Source organism: Siniperca chuatsi, linkage group LG15 (genome assembly GCF_020085105.1).
Source record: "Siniperca chuatsi isolate FFG_IHB_CAS linkage group LG15, ASM2008510v1, whole genome shotgun sequence".
NCBI classification, from domain to species: Eukaryota; Metazoa; Chordata; class Actinopteri; order Centrarchiformes; family Sinipercidae; genus Siniperca; species Siniperca chuatsi.
The window spans coordinates 29,344,579-29,361,928 of NC_058056.1; the positions used below are offsets into that span (position 1 = coordinate 29,344,579).

At 45.4% G+C, this 17,350-nt stretch overlaps 1 protein-coding gene across 2 annotated transcripts in view; it reads right to left on the reverse strand.

Annotated features, from left to right (window-relative positions):
• Window positions 1-812: 812 nt before the first annotated feature.
• Window positions 813-17,350, reverse strand: part of traf3 (TNF receptor-associated factor 3) — a 21,958-nt gene continuing 5,420 nt past the window's right edge. The window contains exons 2-14 of one of the 2 annotated variants that reach the window (XM_044166728.1): window positions 11,647-11,797; window positions 11,210-11,375; window positions 7,580-7,631; window positions 7,390-7,494; window positions 6,975-7,139; window positions 5,833-5,913; window positions 5,625-5,699; window positions 5,400-5,492; window positions 5,181-5,321; window positions 4,466-4,643; window positions 4,007-4,350; window positions 3,517-3,708; window positions 813-3,409 (exon numbers count right to left, since the gene is read on the reverse strand). In XM_044166728.1, coding sequence (XP_044022663.1) covers window positions 3,374-3,409; window positions 3,517-3,708; window positions 4,007-4,350; window positions 4,466-4,643; window positions 5,181-5,321; window positions 5,400-5,492; window positions 5,625-5,699; window positions 5,833-5,913; window positions 6,975-7,139; window positions 7,390-7,494; window positions 7,580-7,631; window positions 11,210-11,375; window positions 11,647-11,794 — 1,776 coding nt within the window. In that variant the 5' untranslated portion in view covers window positions 11,795-11,797 and the 3' untranslated portion in view covers window positions 813-3,373. The remainder of the gene's footprint in view (window positions 3,410-3,516; window positions 3,709-4,006; window positions 4,351-4,465; window positions 4,644-5,180; window positions 5,322-5,399; window positions 5,493-5,624; window positions 5,700-5,832; window positions 5,914-6,974; window positions 7,140-7,389; window positions 7,495-7,579; window positions 7,632-11,209; window positions 11,376-11,646; window positions 11,798-17,350) is intronic. The other variant, XM_044166729.1, reaches the window with a different exon arrangement.

Below are 17,350 nucleotides of genomic sequence, written 5' to 3' on the forward strand. Positions count from 1 at the left end.
GCTGCCCCGTGTTCCTGCAGAGTCTGGATCTGTGGTTGCGGGCCACCTGCTGCCCCCGTGTTCCCGCAGAGTCTGGATCTGTGGTTGCGGGCCACCTGCTGCCCCCCCGTGTTCCTGCAGAGTCTGGATCTGTGGTTGCGGGCCACCTGCTGCCCCGTGTTCCTGCAGAGTCTGGATCTGTGGTTGCGGGCCACCTGCTGCCCCCGTGTTCCTGCAGAGTCTGGATCTGTGGTTGCGGGCCACCTGCTGCCCCCGTGTTCCTGCAGAGTCTGGATCTGTGGTTGCGGGCCACCTGCTGCCCCCGTGTTCCTGCTCGACAACTGCTACTACAATTGTTGTTATTAGTCTTATTACTATTATCATTATAATTCCCATTTTTATTATTACTATTATTATTTTGTTAATATTAATATTACCACTCCTATTACATTATTATTTTAAAAATTCTGTGTGGAATTTGCATTGTGTTACTGTATGCTCTCTTACATCTTGCTGGCTCATGGTGGGATTTGTTGGGTCTCTGTAATGTTATAAAGAGTTTGGTCTAGACCTGCTCTATAGGAAAAGTGCAGTGAGATAACTTCTGTTATGAACTGGCGCTATATAAATAAAATTTAATTGAATTGTTCTTTAAAAAACTTTCAAACTGTGAACATAATCTATTAAAACACCATATTATTTCAATCAATGATCACAGTGAAATTATCCAGTTAAAGCGCAGAACCACAATAAATCAGTAAATATTTTCTCCAGGTTCATTTCTGCTTTCCACTGCAGTTCATCTGATTTTCTAATAAAATAAACATAAGAGATTCTTTGTGTTTTCTTTATATTTTTATTTTCACACTTTAACAAACATTCAAACTGTGCAAATGAATCAAATGAGTTGAATTCTGTCCACACTGAAAAACTCAGAGACCACAGAGGAACTCCAACAGACATACTGGGAACTTATACTGGGACTCTACTGGTTTCTACTGTTCTATAATCAGATCTGAACTATGAATCATTCTATGGTCACTTTTGGATCATGTCTCTTTTTTAGATTAATTTCCTTACTTTGGGTTCCTTCAGGTTTTCCTCAGGTCAGTTTCAAATCAGATCAAATTATTTTGGACCTGTGTAAACGTCTAATTCAGATCTGATTCAGATCTGTGAATCAGACCTTCAGAGAGCAGAGCTGTCAGATCATCACCTCATCGGTCAGATATCAGACTTTTAAATCTAACTTTACTATCAAACTGAGGTCTTATACCACTGTAAACCAACAGATCAGGAGTCTCAGACCACCTGAGGGGCCACAGGTTAATCTTTCCTCGGGGGGCCACTTCAACACTCAGTGAAGAAAAATAAAACGTTTCTAAACAATCCAATTAAACTATAATCCCCTCTAACGTTAAACCACTCGTCTTTCCCTGTCCTCTCACTCTACCTGTCTGTCTGCTCTGCGTGTTCAGTACAGTAAAGCTGCTCCAGGTTATGTTTCGGAGACAGCTGCAACAGAAGTTTAAATGTAACCTTGTTATGACGTCACTCTTTCAAACAGGTGAAACCACACAAACTAGTTCTGACATAGAGATGAACTGTTACTGAGTATTTACACTCAGTAACCAACAGGTGTAACTGTAACTGAATCAACTGACAGGACTATTTTTAGCTTGATAATATTTGACCTGTTGCAAATGAGGAAAATATTATTTTCAGAAATAATAAGAAATATAGTCTAAACATTAAAATGCTGTCTAACAATCATGTAAACTGATACACTGTATTTGAAGGTGTGTGCATAAGACTGACATGACACGGACATGAACCCTGTTCATGACTGTTGTCATTAAGTGTCATTCGGTCAATTATGTAATTTTAATGCAAAGTTTGAGATGACAACTTGACATTAAGAAGACAACAAGTCTCAATTGCTGCGCTAGCGATCACATATCCTGACACTTTCAAGGAGCTGCTCCCCGGAGACGAAGATAACGAGAAGATCTCTCAGTTCGCAGAGCACTGCAGGAGGGCTGTAACAAAGGAAAACAGTGGAAAACTCCTCCCAGTAAAGTATAAGTACACTTACGAACGTTTGGAAGGACATTCTTTTCTTTCTGCCTGTTTAATCCTGTTTTTTTGTTTTTCCCCAAAATACAAAATGTACGTGCTAAGAATATACCAGAACCCTCTGAGGAAGAACAAGTAATCCAAGTAGTCAACAGGTATTTTTCTGAAGAACGAAATGTATTGTTGTGCAAATACAATAAAAGAAAAACTATCTCTTGACTTGCCCATTGTCTTTAAGGTATTGTGACAGTGTACTAACATATAATGACATATTAATGAAAGGTCCACGTTTTCATGTGCAATGAGTGTACGGGCAGAGTGCCGCAGGCAGGCAGGCAGGCAGGCAGGTAGGCCCGCCAATCATTTCATTCGGACTGAAATGATTAGATGGGCTTATCACAGGCCTGCGACAGCCACAGATACCGGATTTAAAAATAACAATTTCAGAGCATTTGATTTATTGATTGCTGTTGGGATGTGAAGAGAATTTCAACAAATACAATAAAAATGCTTCTGAAATACATCACATACCCTAGATTCAAGTAAGACTACTTCATGTTCATGATAGGAGTCATGTCAGTCTTATGCACACCCCTTCAAATAAAGTGTTACCCAAAATGCTCATTTGACTTAATGACCAGATAATGTTGGTCAGATTAAAGTAATCAGATACTTCGGTTTATACTGGGTCTCGCAGGTCTTTACTGGTTTGTACTGGGCCCTGTGTGAGAGTCTACTTGTCTTTATAAGAAATAGTTTCTACTGGATTTTACTGGTCTGCAATGGGTGTCTTCTGCTTTTTGCTAGAAAAGGTTTCTGTACTGGGTCCTGCTGGTCTGTACTGGTTTTATCAGCTCCTCTGTGGCTGCATTGGATTTCCCAGCATTCCTTGGTAAACAGGTAATAAACAGGAAGTAAAGCTTGATGCACAGCATCAGTAATGAGCAGCAACAACGTCCTCGCTGCAGTGGCCATGTTGGCTAGCAGTGATATCACCATGGTGATGTCATGGTAACACTGATCCATTCACACACACACACACACACACACACACACACACACACACACACACACACACACACACACACACACACGTTGTTCAGTTGTCCATCAATCTATCAGAAGAGGACCCGTCCGGCCTCTGTAAAGTTCACTCTGGTTGGCTGCTTCCTGTCTTCTTCTTCTTTTCTTCTGTTGGCGTCGCTGATGGACGAGCCTCCTCCATTGTCACTCATCCTTCCCATCAGTCTTTGCTCTTTTGGGCGTTATTTTACAGGTGAGCAGATCTCAGACCAGCGAGGTCAGAGGGGTCGCAACATCATGGGTCAGGAAGGTCAGAGGTATCCACGGTAACCTGACGATCAAACCAATCAACACAGATATTGATTAGTTTGTAAACCAAACAGACCTCGGAAACTAGTCCCTCTGCACCTAGTAGCAGCAGGTGTTGTGTATCCTCACCTTGATGAAGATGGTGTCGTCTTTGATGTAGCTGCCAGTCTCCAGGACGCTCTGAGACACAAAGAGAGGACAGCCGGAGGCGATGTTCATCTCTGCTGCAGGACGTCTGAAGCTGCTACTGTTTGGATCAGGCTTGAAGGCATCACCCAAGTGTTTCCTCGACGGACCCTGGTCCATCAGCATCAGAGTCACCTAACAGACAGACAGACAGGTAGAGAGACAGACAGGTCTGTCAGCATCATTTTGGCCACAAAACAACAAAAAGTTTAACCCTTTTGAACCCAGAAGACTCAAATAAAGAATGCTTCACTTATAAAACGCCTGGTTAAACTGTCCGTAACCCGTCAGTGAACCAGTCAGGAGATCATAGGTAACCAGACAGGTGAAGGGCCAGGCCAGCAGGGCAGCGTACTCGCCCCTCATCAGTAGGTAACCAGTCGGTAAACATGACAGTAACCAGTCGGTAACGTAGTCAGTAACCAGTCAGTACCTTCTGTTTGAAGGGCCAGGGAAGCAGGGCGTCGTACTCGCCCCTCATCACCACAAAGAACAGCGACAGGTGTGTCCCCTTGCCCATGCCGTCTCCGTTCAGGTAGACGCGGGCGCACATCTTGTACCCAAAGTATCCAGTATAAAATGGCTGTGAGTACAGCGACAGTGTCTTTGCCGCCACCGCTTCCTGTTTCCTTCTCTTGTAGTCGCGGATCTTCCAGATCAAAGTCCCGTTGTAGCTCGCCGTCTCCAGCACCTGGAAACGCAGGTCCATGTCGGCCAATCGGATCTCGTGGACACTCAGCATGTCGTCATGTCGATTCAGCTGAGTTTCCAGGGATGCTGCAGAGAGGTGGATATTCATTATTGAGTTATTGATTGACTGTGTGTGAGTCCCCAGACCTCTGGAACCAGTCCTAAGACCCTCCCCCCCAGTCCCCAGTGTGTGTGTTCTGACCCAGAGTGTGTGTTGTGGATCCAGTCCCATTGCGTCCCCCTTGTTCCAGAGCGTTCAGTCTCGTCCGGACGTTCTCCAGCATTCCTCTCAGGTTCTCCACCTCTTCTCTCAGCATACGGAGAGAACGAAGCTCTAGCTCCACCTCCAGGAGCTTCTCTGAGTGAGAGCTCATTAGTTTCTATAGGAAGAGAGAGATGATTGGCTGTCCAGGTTTAGGGGAGGGACTAGTCAGTCTGACTGACTGACAGATACAAAGTGTAGTTGATGGTGTCGGGGCTCCACCCCTAGTCTTTGGTTTCAGTTGTGTCACTGTTTGAATCCCAGACCTTCTTCAAGCTATGCCTTCACAGTGTTTATTGTTCCCAGCCACATTAAAAACATATAAACTAGTATTTACAGATGCATCTGCCACACAAGGTTTAGGGTCATACTGTCGACATGATGTACTACATACAGTACTGTATACAGTACAATACTGCACTGTATTATTGCACACCTTCACTCTTTATCTGTAAACTCTGAGTCAGGCCAGAAATGTGGGTTTTGTCTTGGATTCAGATTTACTATTTATTGCATTAATTTTAAAGTTTTAATTTTGTGGGTTATTTTTTCTTCACTTCACTATTTTATGGAATTTTAACCCACTTTGAACTTTCACAGTATACAAAATGTGCTATATAAATATATTGCCTTGCCTTAGTAGAATTAGTATTACCTGCATGGTGGCCAGTTTCTGCTCCATCTGTCGGTTCTTCTCTCTCAGCTCGTCGTTCTGGTTCTCCAGTTCAGACAGACGACTGCTGAGAGCAGGAAGCACCTTATACCTCTCCAACAATTCACCTTTAACATCCTCCACCTAGAAATGAAAACCAAAGGTAAACTCACACTGAACCTTCTGCTATAGTTACAGTCTCAGTCTGGTTGCCATGGTTACCTTGTTCTCTAACGTGGAGTTTCTGTTGGCCATCATTCTCAGGTGTTCAGCTGCAAAGGTGGACTCATGTTGCCTCATGTCCTGATTCAAACCCTGAAACACAAAGAAACACAGTGCATACAGTAAACACATTAACACAGTATATATAGTTTATACAGTACACACTGGTACATTCACATTGAGAAGAAGAAACAGAAGAAGAAGAAGTAGAGGGTGAGGAGTTACCTTGAAGGTGCAGCCGTAGCGGTGGAACTGACAGCTCACCTGAGCTTTGGGACAGTCATGTTGGTGACTGGACAGCTGAAACACAAAACCAATCAATCAGTATCATCAATACTAACTGCTCTCTGGGTTAAACAGGTGAAACACAGAAACAGAGCTAAATTAAACACAGTCCTCTGATTGGGCGGCGGATGATAAACTGGATCAGTACCTCACTCCGGGGCAGGGAAGAGAAGGAGCAGTGGTTTGGACACGACACTGGGAACGCTGGACACACTGTCTCTTTGTGTTTCTGAAAACAACAGAAACTTTATTACGTAACATAAACTTCAGACTGGAGTTCAGAATCAGAACAACAGCTTCACCACAGGAACACTCTGCTTCAGTGTTCAATCAAACTTTCCTCATCAATCTAAAACGGTTTCCTGTTCTCAGGTCAGTCTGTGTCAAGTCCTCGTAGGTCTATTTAGTCTCTGGGACTGCGAAGACCTCCAGTCTGAAGATAAAGGAGTTCAGCAGAGGTTCAACCCAGACAAGACTGAGCTTGTGTTCATTCAGGGCAAAAGTTGCAAAGATCTTTCAATCACCACGACAATGCTGTGGTGATGTCAACTCGTTCACAGTAAACATGAACTCTGCAGCTAGTCCCCAGACCTCTGCAACTAGTCCCCAGACCTCTGCAGCTAGTCCCCAGACCTCTGCAGCTAGTCCCCAGACCTCTGCAGCTAGTCCCCAGACCTCTGCAGCTAGTCCCCAGACCTCTGCAGCTAGTCCCCAGACCTCTGCAGCTAGTCCCCAGACCTCTGAAACTAGTCCCCAGACCTCTGCAGCTAGTCCCCAGACCTCTGCAGCGAGTCCCCAGACCTCTGCAGCTAGTCCCCAGACCTCTGCAGCTAGTCCCCAGACCTCTGCAGCTAGTCCCCAGACCTCTGAAACTAGTCCCCAGACCTCTGCAGCTAGTCCCCAGACCTCTGCAGCGAGTCCCCAGACCTCTGCAGCTAGTCCCCAGACCTCTGCAGCTAGTCCCCAGACCTCTGAAACTAGTCCCCAGACCTCTGCAGCTAGTCCCCAGACCTCTGCAGCTAGTCCTGAGACCTCTGCAGCTAGTCCCCAGACCTCTGCAGCTAGTCCCCAGACCTCTGCAGCTAGTCCCCAGACCTCTGCAGCGAGTCCCCAGACCTCTGAAACTAGTCCCCAGACCTCTGCAGCTAGTCCCCAGACCTCTGAAACTATTCCCCAGACCTCTGCAGCTAGTCCCCAGACCTCTGCAGCTAGTCCCCAGACCTCTGTAACTAGTCCCCAGAACTGGAGCTAGCTACCTGCAGGTGGGTCAGCAGTGATGTCATGACATACCTGCAGGTCTGTTAGAGGCATCTTGGTCATGCAGAACTCGCAGCTGGTTTCTCTGTGTTTACATTTCCAGCTGAGGTGGTCGGGAATCTCTTTCCTCATCATTCGCTCTTTACATTTACCCAACGGACAGGGAACCTCGAAGAACGGACACACATTGAGGTGGTCCTACAGACAGACAGAGAGACACGTGAGAGACAGACAGAGAGACTGAGTTGTCCTGATATCATAAACTCTAGTCATCATCTTTATGTGGACACCTGGGAATCCTTCATTGTTTCTAGAAGGGTGGTTAAACTGTTGTCCTTAACTGTATTTGAGATGTCCACAGGATTTATATAGGACACCCTACAGCCAATCAGAGAGCAGAATTCTCCGTTGCTGTGATAACAGTGTATGAGCATGTTGTTTTTCTCACAGGTATCTGATGCAGACTCATCTGCTCCTGACAGCCATTAGCTTCACTGCGACAGTAAACCTTAAGCGCCATGATCTCCCGGTGGCAGCAAACGTCTCTGAAGATCTGAAACACAAACACAGGAGCTTCAGTAACTGATCAATAATCCATCAATATATAATAATCTGTTGTAATGTCACTTCCTGCGCACCTTGTCTTTGAACAGAGGCTCCATGTCAGCTGGACATACCGGGTTTGGATGACTGCAGGAGGAGAAAGGACATAAAGTTACCGATTCAACTGAAGACAAACGGGGTGACAACCTGCTGGTCAGAGCATAACCAGCAACCACCTGTTGCATTACATTGCATTAATTTCACAGATACTTTAGTCCAAAAGAAACTTACAAGTGCATTCAAACCACACAGGGGCAAGAGGCCGATATCATCCAAAACTGGGAGTGTAAGAGAGATTTAGTTTTTGGTTTTTATAAAGTAAGTGCTAGCAAGGCTTGTTGACATATAGTTTGAAAAGGTGGTTTTCAGCATACAATACAAGATGTGCAGTGACTCTGCAGTAGAAGATGTGCAGTGACTCTGCAGTAGATGTGCTGTGACTCTGCAGTAGATGTGCTGTGACTCTGCAGTAGATGTGCAGTGACTCTGCAGTAGAAGATGTGCTGTGACTGCAGTAGATGTGCTGTGACTCTGCAGTAGATGTGCAGTAACTCTGTAGAAGATGTGCAGTGACTCTGTAGAAGATGTGCAGTGACTCTGCTGTAGAAGATGTGCTGTGACTCTGCTGTAGAAGATGTGCTGTGACTCTGCAGTAGATGTGCTGTGACTCTGCAGTAGATGTGCTGTGACTCTGCTGTAGAAGATGTGCTGTGACTCTGCAGTAGATGTGCTGTGACTCTGCAGTAGATGTGCAGTGACTCTGCAGTAGAAGATGTGCTGTGACTCTGCTGTAGAAGATGTGCTGTGACTCTGCAGTAGATGTGCTGTGACTCTGCAGTAGATGTGCTGTGACTCTGCTGTAGAAGATGTGCTGTGACTCTGCAGTAGATGTGCTGTGACTCTGCAGTAGATGTGCAGTGACTCTGCAGTAGAAGATGTGCAGTGACTCTGCAGTAGATGTGCAGTGACTCTGCTGTAGAAGATGCGCAGTGACTCTGCAGTAGATGTGCAGTGACTCTGCAGTAGAAGATGTGCAGTGACTCTGCAGTAGATGTGCTGTGACTCTGCAGTAGATGTGCTGTGACTGCAGTAGATGTGCTGTGACTCTGCAGTAGATGTGCAGTGACTCTGCAGTAGAAGTGCTGTGACTCTGCAGTAGAAGATGTGCTGTGACTCTGCAGTAGAAGATGTGCTGTGACTCTGCAGTAGATGTGCAGTAACTCTGTAGAAGATGTGCAGTGACTCTGTAGAAGATGTGCAGTGACTCTGCTGTAGAAGATGTGCTGTGACTCTGCAGTAGATGTGCTGTGACTCTGCAGTAGATGTGCAGTGACTCTGCAGTAGAAGATGTGCAGTGACTCTGCAGTAGAAGATGTGCTGTGACTCTGCAGTAGAAGATGTGCAGTGACTCTGCAGTAGAAGATGTGCTGTGACTCTGCAGTAGATGTGCAGTGACTCTGCAGTAGAAGATGTGCTGTGACTCTGCAGTAGAAGATGTGCAGTGACTCTGCTGTAGAAGATGTGCAGTGACTCTGCAGTAGATGTGCTGTGACTCTGCAGTAGAAGATGTGCAGTGACTGCAGTAGATGTGCAGTGACTCTGCAGTAGAAGATGTGCAGTGACTCTGCAGTAGAAGATGTGCAGTGACTCTGCAGTAGAAGATGTGCAGTGACTCTGCAGTAGAAGATGTGCAGTGACTCTGCTGTAGAAGATGTGCAGTGACTCTGCAGTAGAAGATGTGCAGTGACTCTGCAGTAGAAGATGTGCTGTGACTCTGCAGTAGATGTGCAGTGACTCTGCAGTAGAAGATGTGCTGTGACTCTGCAGTATAAGATGTGCTGTGACTCTGCTGTAGATGTGTGCAGTGACTCTGCTGTAGATGTGCTGTGACTCTGCTGTAGAAGATGTGCTGTGACTCTGTAGAAGATGTGCAGTGACTCTGCTGTAGATGTGCAGTGACTCTGCTGTAGATGTGCTGTGACTCTGCTGTAGAAGATGCGCAGTGACTCTGCAGTAGAAGATGTGCTGTGACTCTGCAGTAGAAGATGTGCTGTGACTCTGCTGTAGAAGATGTGCAGTGACTCTGCTGTAGAAGATGTGCAGTGACTCTGCAGTAGATGTGCTGTGACTCTGCTGTAGATGTGCTGTGACTCTGCAGTAGATGTGCAGTGACTCTGCTGTAGAAGATGTGCAGTGACTCTGCAGTAGATGTGCTGTGACTCTGCAGTAGATGTGCAGTGACTCTGCAGTAGAAGATGTGCAGTGACTCTGCAGTAGAAGATGTGCTGTGACTCTGCAGTAGATGTGCAGTGACTCTGCTGTAGAAGATGTGCTGTGACTCTGCAGTAGATGTGCTGTGACTGCAGTAGAAGATGTGCTGTGACTCTGCTGTAGATGTGCAGTGACTCTGCAGTAGAAGATGTGCAGTGACTCTGCTGTAGAAGATGTGCAGTGACTCTGCAGTAGAAGATGTGCAGTGACTGCAGTAGATGTGCAGTGACTCTGCAGTAGATGTGCTATGACTCTGCAGTAGATGTGCTGTGACTCTGCTGTAGAAGATGTGCTGTGACTCTGCAGTAGAAGATGTGCTGTGACTCTGCAGTAGATGTGCAGTGACTCTGCAGTAGATGTGCTGTGACTCTGCAGTAGAGGATGTGCAGTGACTCTGCAGTAGATGTGCAGTGACTCTGCAGTAGAGGATGTGCAGTGACTCTGCAGTAGATGTGCAGTGACTCTGCAGTAGAAGATGTGCAGTGACTCTGCTGTAGATGTGCAGTGACTCTGCAGTAGATGTGCTGTGACTCTGCTGTAGAAGATGTGCTGTGACTCTGCAGTAGAGGATGTGCAGTGACTCTGCTGTAGATGTGCAGTGACTCTGCAGTAGAAGATGTGCAGTGACTCTGCAGTAGATGTGCTGTGACTCTGCTGTAGATGTGCAGTGACTCTGCATTAGATGTGCAGTGACTTTGCAGTAGAAGATGTGCTGTGACTCTGCTGGAGATGTGCTGTGACTCTGCTGTTCTGACCTCAGTGGGGAGTTCAGTCTAGCACTGTGGATCCAGAGTTTGATCTGGATGGGTGACCTCAGGCCAGCGCAGTGGTCTGGCCGGGGTGGAGGGTTAGACCAGGGCTCAGAGGTAGGAAGAGCAGTTCCCTTCACTGCCCTGTAGACAAGCACCAGATCTGAACTGAGTGCGAGCACCAACAGGAAGCCAGTGTAGTGAACAGAGGTGGGCAGCAGCATTCTGCATTAGCTGCAGAGGTCTGATGGCAGACAACGAGGGAGTTGCAGTAGTCCAGGCAGGAGATGACAAACACCTGGATGAGCACCTGAGCCGCCTCCCTGGTGAGGAAAGGGTTAATCCTCCTGATGTTGTAAAGGAGGAATCATTCAGTGGCCTGATTTCAAACCAGACTGGTGAGGTCTAGGAGGTTGTTCTGTAAGAGGACAGCTGCTACACCTACTATACCTGCTACACCTGTTCAAACGGTTTGTTTGCTGCCTGTGTGCACCAGTACAAGTGACCACTGTGTTCACAGGTGACCACACAAGTAAAGAGATCAGACCATAAAGACTTTAAAGTCTAAGAGACATCAGAAACCTGGAAACCACTTCCTGTCTACTTGTCTCACACTTTGTCTCACTGTGTCTTCGTGTGTCTCACCTGAGGATGTCGTTGATGCAGCTCTGACAGAAGCGGTGTCCACACTCGGTCTGGCGGGGCTGACACAGGACCAGCCTGCAGGCCTCGCAGCAGTATTTGGTTTCTGGAGTTTCTACAAAGTGATCTCTGAATCCTCCATGAAGAGGCAGGAAACCTGCAGGGACACCTGAACACAGAGATACAAATGTTCTGACTTGGTATTTGTAGAGAGAAGTTGGAGGTTTTCACATTCACTTCAATACAGTCAGAATTTGATCACAGCAGCATCTAGTGGACATTAGAGGAACTGCAGCAAGACACACTTCAGCTCTGACTGACACACTCAGCTGAGGAGGCTACTGAAAGGACCCGAATGCAGCTAATTAATCAATAAAACTCTTAGCCAATCACAGCGTAGGGCTGGGACCCGCTGATGATGTAGGTGTTGAAGTGTTTACCTTGTGAAGCAGTGGGGTCGCTGGGAGGCCAGGGATTGGCTGGTCGGTGAGAGGGCAGGGCCACTGAGAGGGGCGTGGCCAGGGAGGGCGCCACCTGCTGGAGGGGAATCTGCACCTCCCTGCCGTCAGCACTCCTCCCCGCTGACATGACCTGAGGGGGGAGGAAGAGGGAGACAATGAAACAAACAGTTAACCAACTAACTAAAAGACTGAGGTTCCGACATAAAAACAAGATTCACAAAATGTTCCTTTAACAGTAAACTGACCTCAATCTGCACGACTGAGGTCAAAGGTACCTGTGAAATACAGTGAAAAAATGTAAAACTGCTTAAATTTAGATTCTTTTGAGCTTTGATATTGTATGGGAGTAAGGGCTGAAGGACTGAAAGGAGCTGAAGTGTCAGGTAACATGAAAGCGCTGACACTTTCAGGACTCAGCACTTCAACTGACACGTCATCTCCAACTAACATGTTTACACCTTTAACACCTTTGAGTACTTTCACTTCAACTGACATTTCAACTCTGCTCAGCACTTCAACTTCAGCTATTAAACCCCTACAAATAGAAAAGTTCCAATGAATGAAAACTGAGTTGGACTCAAGGTGTTCAAGCATCAGTGGAAGTGAAAGCACTGAAGGCAGTTGAAGTGTCAAATAAGGTGAAAGCACTAAAAGGGGTTGAAGTGTCAGATGGAGGTACAGTGCTGAAAGAAGCTGAAAAGCTGAAAGGAGCTCAAGTGTCATTTGAGGTGTAAACACTGTACGTGTAAACAGTGAAAGGACTTGAAGTGTTGACACTGTACTTCTATTCCTTCTATTCTCAAGTGTGCATCGACGTGACAGTGAGCAGCTGTAACAAAAGAGTTTCCCATCGGAGATCAATAAAGTATTTCTGGTTCTGATTTCAGGTGGTTGCCGTAGTGTCCCTGCACCATGCACAATCACTACAGACTCCGAGAATGTCAATAAAAATCTAACTGAAACTGCGATTTTTCAAAAACAGCAGAAGATTGGAAGTTTAATAATTCGGTAACACTTTGTTTGAAGGGGTGTGCATAACCATAATATGACACCTGTCATGAACATGAAGGAGGTTTTTAACTATTACGTGTCATTTAGTCCATTATGTCAGTTTTAAGGCAAAGGTGACATAAGTTTGAGATGTCTTTGTTATGACATTATTATTATAACTGCTAACTGCTGCTAATTGGTTCTGGGCTGGGGGAGCAAAACGGCTAGCAGAGTGCTATTTTATTCCGCATATTTACGTGTTTCCTGTAAAAACAGGAAGCTAGGGAGGGTCTTGTTGCGAATATTGATTGCCGTTTAGCCAATAGCACTGAATGTGCGCCCCCCGCGCCATGCAGCTAGCATCAGCGTCTAGCTTCCAGTGAACACGGCTGGACCGGGACAAACACAACCTTCGAGACAGACGGTGGCCAGTTTGACAGGGAATACAGTACTGAGGTGGTTTTGTAGCCAGGTTTGCCTCCTGGGATCCTGAGTCAGTTAATAGGACGGCTGGCTGCACGGGTCTAACAAAGCTAACTAGCTAGTTGCAGCTAACAGTTACAATTAGCAGCAGTTAGCGGTTAGAAAATAATAATAACGGATTACATTTATGTAACGTTAGCGTTTTATCTTGATATCCAAAGTGCTTCACAGTGGAGGGGGGAAACTCACCTCAACCACCACCAATGTGGTTAGCTTAGCTAACATTACTTTAGCAACAAGTAAAGCCATCAGGAAACTCCATAAATCACTTTGGTACTGTAGTCTGTCGTCTAACTGGCCTTATAACATTTAATGACATCTTTATGACAAGTCCAAATGGTTCCACTTTACTTGAGGTCAAGGGGATTATTCATGACACAGTTATAATGGTCTCATGACACTTAATGTCAAAACCAAGCACATATGACAGTATAATGTTATGTTAACACATAAAGCGAAACAGTTTCTGTAAGTTTCATAAAGAGGCCTGCTATGGCATGTTTATGCATGTTATGTTTTCTTGATTAATGTCAAGTTGTCAGAACAAAGACATCTCAAACTGTGTCAACTTTGCAATAAAAGTGACATAATGGACCGAATGGCATTTAATGACAACAGTCATAAACCTTCATAAAAGGCTCCTTCATGTTCATGACAGGTGTCATGACAGGTGTAATGTCATGGTTATGACAGGTGTAATGTCATGGTTATGACAGGTGTAATGTCAGTCTTATGCACACACCCACAAATACTGTGTTACCAATAATTCAGTCTGGAGCTTTATTTAAAGTTTGTAAGTAGATGAAGTTCAAAGTTAAGTGGCTTGTTTAAAATTCTGCCCATACACTTCCATTATAAAACAGTTGAATAAAAGTTGGTTATTTCAAAAAGAAAAGAAAGTTAGATAAGAAAACCTTGAATACAAAACAAAAATCCTAAAGCAGCTGCACATTTTAAAGTTTGCATGAAGTTTCTATAAAAGTGCGTCGATGTAGTCGAAGGACAAAAACATCCAGAAGAAGAATAAAACTGAAGTGAGCACATTAATTACCTTAAAAACATAAAGAGTTATAACCTTTGACCTTAACCCTGACCACAGAATCAGCTGTTGGAAACGCACACACACACACACACACACACACCAAACAGAAACACATCACTTCCTGTCATTGCTCAGCTGTGGGGATGCTAGGGGCTTTTCCACTGCATCATTAACACACACACACACACACACACACACACACACACACACACACACACACACACACACACTTCCTGTGTGTGACATCATCACAGACTGAAAGACTCTGATTTCCTGACTAAACTTCAAAATAAAAGACCTGAATGATTCACTGAACATCACACATCATTTATATTAATAAATCTGATTACTGGAGATATTTATAAATGAGAAGCAGTTTGTGGAATGAAGCCAGTCAGTTACCAGAGGATGATAATATGGTTTAACTGTATTTTAAACCACCATAAACAATAAATAATCATTCAGTTTATCAGCTCTATAAGTTAATTGTAAACACTGTTTGGAAACTTCTGATTCATTTGACAGAAAGAACATCGATAAAGAAACCTGATAAACACAGTGACTACATCTGGATGATTTACATGAGAAGAAGAAACTTTACACAGTAAGGCCTTGTTCAGACTGCCAGCCCAAATCCATTTTTTGGCAAATCCAGATTGTATCCAGATTGATTTTAGAAAGTCTGGACAGCAAAAAACCACATGAAATGCGATTTTTGCAAATCGGATCCAAGCCACACTTGGAGGTGGTATGAAATGCGTTTCCAATGGGATTTCTATACGTGCGGCTCAGTCCGGACGCTCTGGCCACACAAATCGGATTTCAAAGTGTCTTTTACGTCATCCGCAACGCGACACACAACGACAACGTCACATCCAGAGCGACAGAAGTGCATCAGAGCAGCTGAGCAGAATCCATGCTGCTAGCAGGGCGGACTGGGCGAGCCGCCTCCGCTGCTGCTGGTCCGCTGCGACGGAGGAATTCTGCACCGCAACATGGCAGCGCGATGGGTTGGAGGGCGAGATGATGGATCTCCATTTCTGATGCTTCCACGTTGGAAAGCCGCGTCATCAGCGTACGTAGTTACCACAGCAACCCATGCAGACAGGTTGGCGATGTCTGGACACACAAATCCGATCTGATCGCTCGCAGATAACAGTGCGGACAGTCTGCCTTAAAGATCTGAGGAACAAATCTGATTTGCCTGCAGTCTGAACAAAGCCTACGAGACTCCATCGATATTATTTCACAGCGGTCAGACTTCAGGTGTTTACTACAGAACGGTGCTGGGAATGTAAAAGAGAGGAATCCACCTTCATTCATGTAATCTGTCCTTTAGTTTGGTCACTCTGAGAAGAGGCGATTAAAAACACAAAGGTGTCACAATCAGTGAAATCACGCCGGAGCTCTCAGAGCTGCAGTGTGGACTTTGTTCACAGAAACAGAAACTAACAGGAATGTTTCAGTTCTCAGCAGCAGAGGGGGCTTTCCGTCAACACACAACAGCTGATACACAAACAGCTGAAGAGAAACTGGAAAGTTCAGCTTAAAAGCGTCAAAGTTATTTTTAAATGTTTGGATTTGTGTTCAGTGTGACTCTCCGGCCAGCAGAGGGCGCTACAACAAACAGCTGAGAAACCAGACGAAGAAGATCCGCTGCTCTGGCTGACTCATGAATTTGCTTTAATTTATTATTTATTTACTTTTTAAACTCATCTTTTTATTAAATCTCTCCAGACTTTAAATGTCAAACTGCAGCTTGTTTCAGTGTTTCAGAGAAAACTGAGACTTTAATAAAACCATGATGCAGCTGCTCACCTGTCTTTCTGCTCAGCTGTCTTTCTGCTCACCTGTCTTTCTGCTCACCTGTCTCCTTTAGCTGAAGATTTAAACAAAAGTAAACACGTGTCTGTTGCTAAAATCTGTGTGAGTTTCGGGTTGAGAATGTGGCAGATGTGAGACGTGTTATTGAAACGTGTCTGCACGCCGGCTTCAGTAACTCCTCGCAGAGAGTTTAACTCCTTCAGGTCGATTCTTTCAAACAACGTCCACGAAGAAGACGACACACGACGTTCCCGCGGCCGGACGACTCGCTCACGAGTCTTTAGGAAAGCGTCCGCCTCCAGCTGTGATCCGATCTACGTTTCGTTCCGTACTGGTTTTATGATCTTGTACAAGCTCCAAGTTAAATGAGGGGTTTATGAGTTACGGCTGCTCCTAACCCTCCGAGCCTCCAGCGTTTCCATAGTGTTTATGAGTTTTTAATATGTTGCTGGGTTTTATCATCCCGCTCTTGCCATTTTTATAAATTTTTGTATTTTAACAGATTATACAATATTTTAATTGTTAATAAAAGTACTATATAAATAAACTTTATTAATATATTATTATTAGAAACTTATTATTCTGTTGATCTTTTGCTTTCAGTGGCTTTGATGCCGAGCTGGTTGTTGTGGGTGAACTGGGAACAAATCTGCACCACCATCGTGTCATGACTGACTGCCGCCATCTTTTTCTTCTTCTTCTCTTTAGTTTGTGACTTTAGATCTGCTGGATGGACGGCGGGGTCGGCCATCATGAAGCGCTTTCGTTTCAACACAGACGACTGACAGGATTTACAGTTCAACTTATATCTGTGTCTGTCTGTCTGTCTGCCTGTCTGTCTGTCTGTCTGTCTGTCTGCCTGTCTGTCTGTCTGTCTGTCTGTCTGCCTGTCTGTCTGTCTGTCTGTCTGTCTGCTCTCTGTCTGTCTGCCTGTCTGTCTGTCTGTCTGTCTGCCTGTCTGTCTGTCTGTCTGTCTGCCTGTCTGTCTGTCTGTCTGTCTGCCTGTCTGTCTGCCTGTCTGTCTGTCTGTCTGTCTGTCTGCCTCTCTGTCTGTCTGTCTGTCTGTCTGTCTGTCTGTCTGTCTGTCTGCCTGACTGCCTGTCTGCCTGACTGTCTGTCTGACTGTCTACCTGCCTGTCTACCTGCCTGTCTACCTGACTGTCTGTCTGACTGTCTACCTGCCTGTCTACCTGCCTGTCTACCTGCCTGCCTGCCTGCCTGTCTACCTGCCTGTCTGCCTGCCTGTCTACCTGCCTGTCTACCTGTCTGTCTACCTGACTGTCTGTCTACCTGACTGTCTGTCTGACTGTCTACCTGCCTGTCTACCTGCCTGTCTGCCTGCCT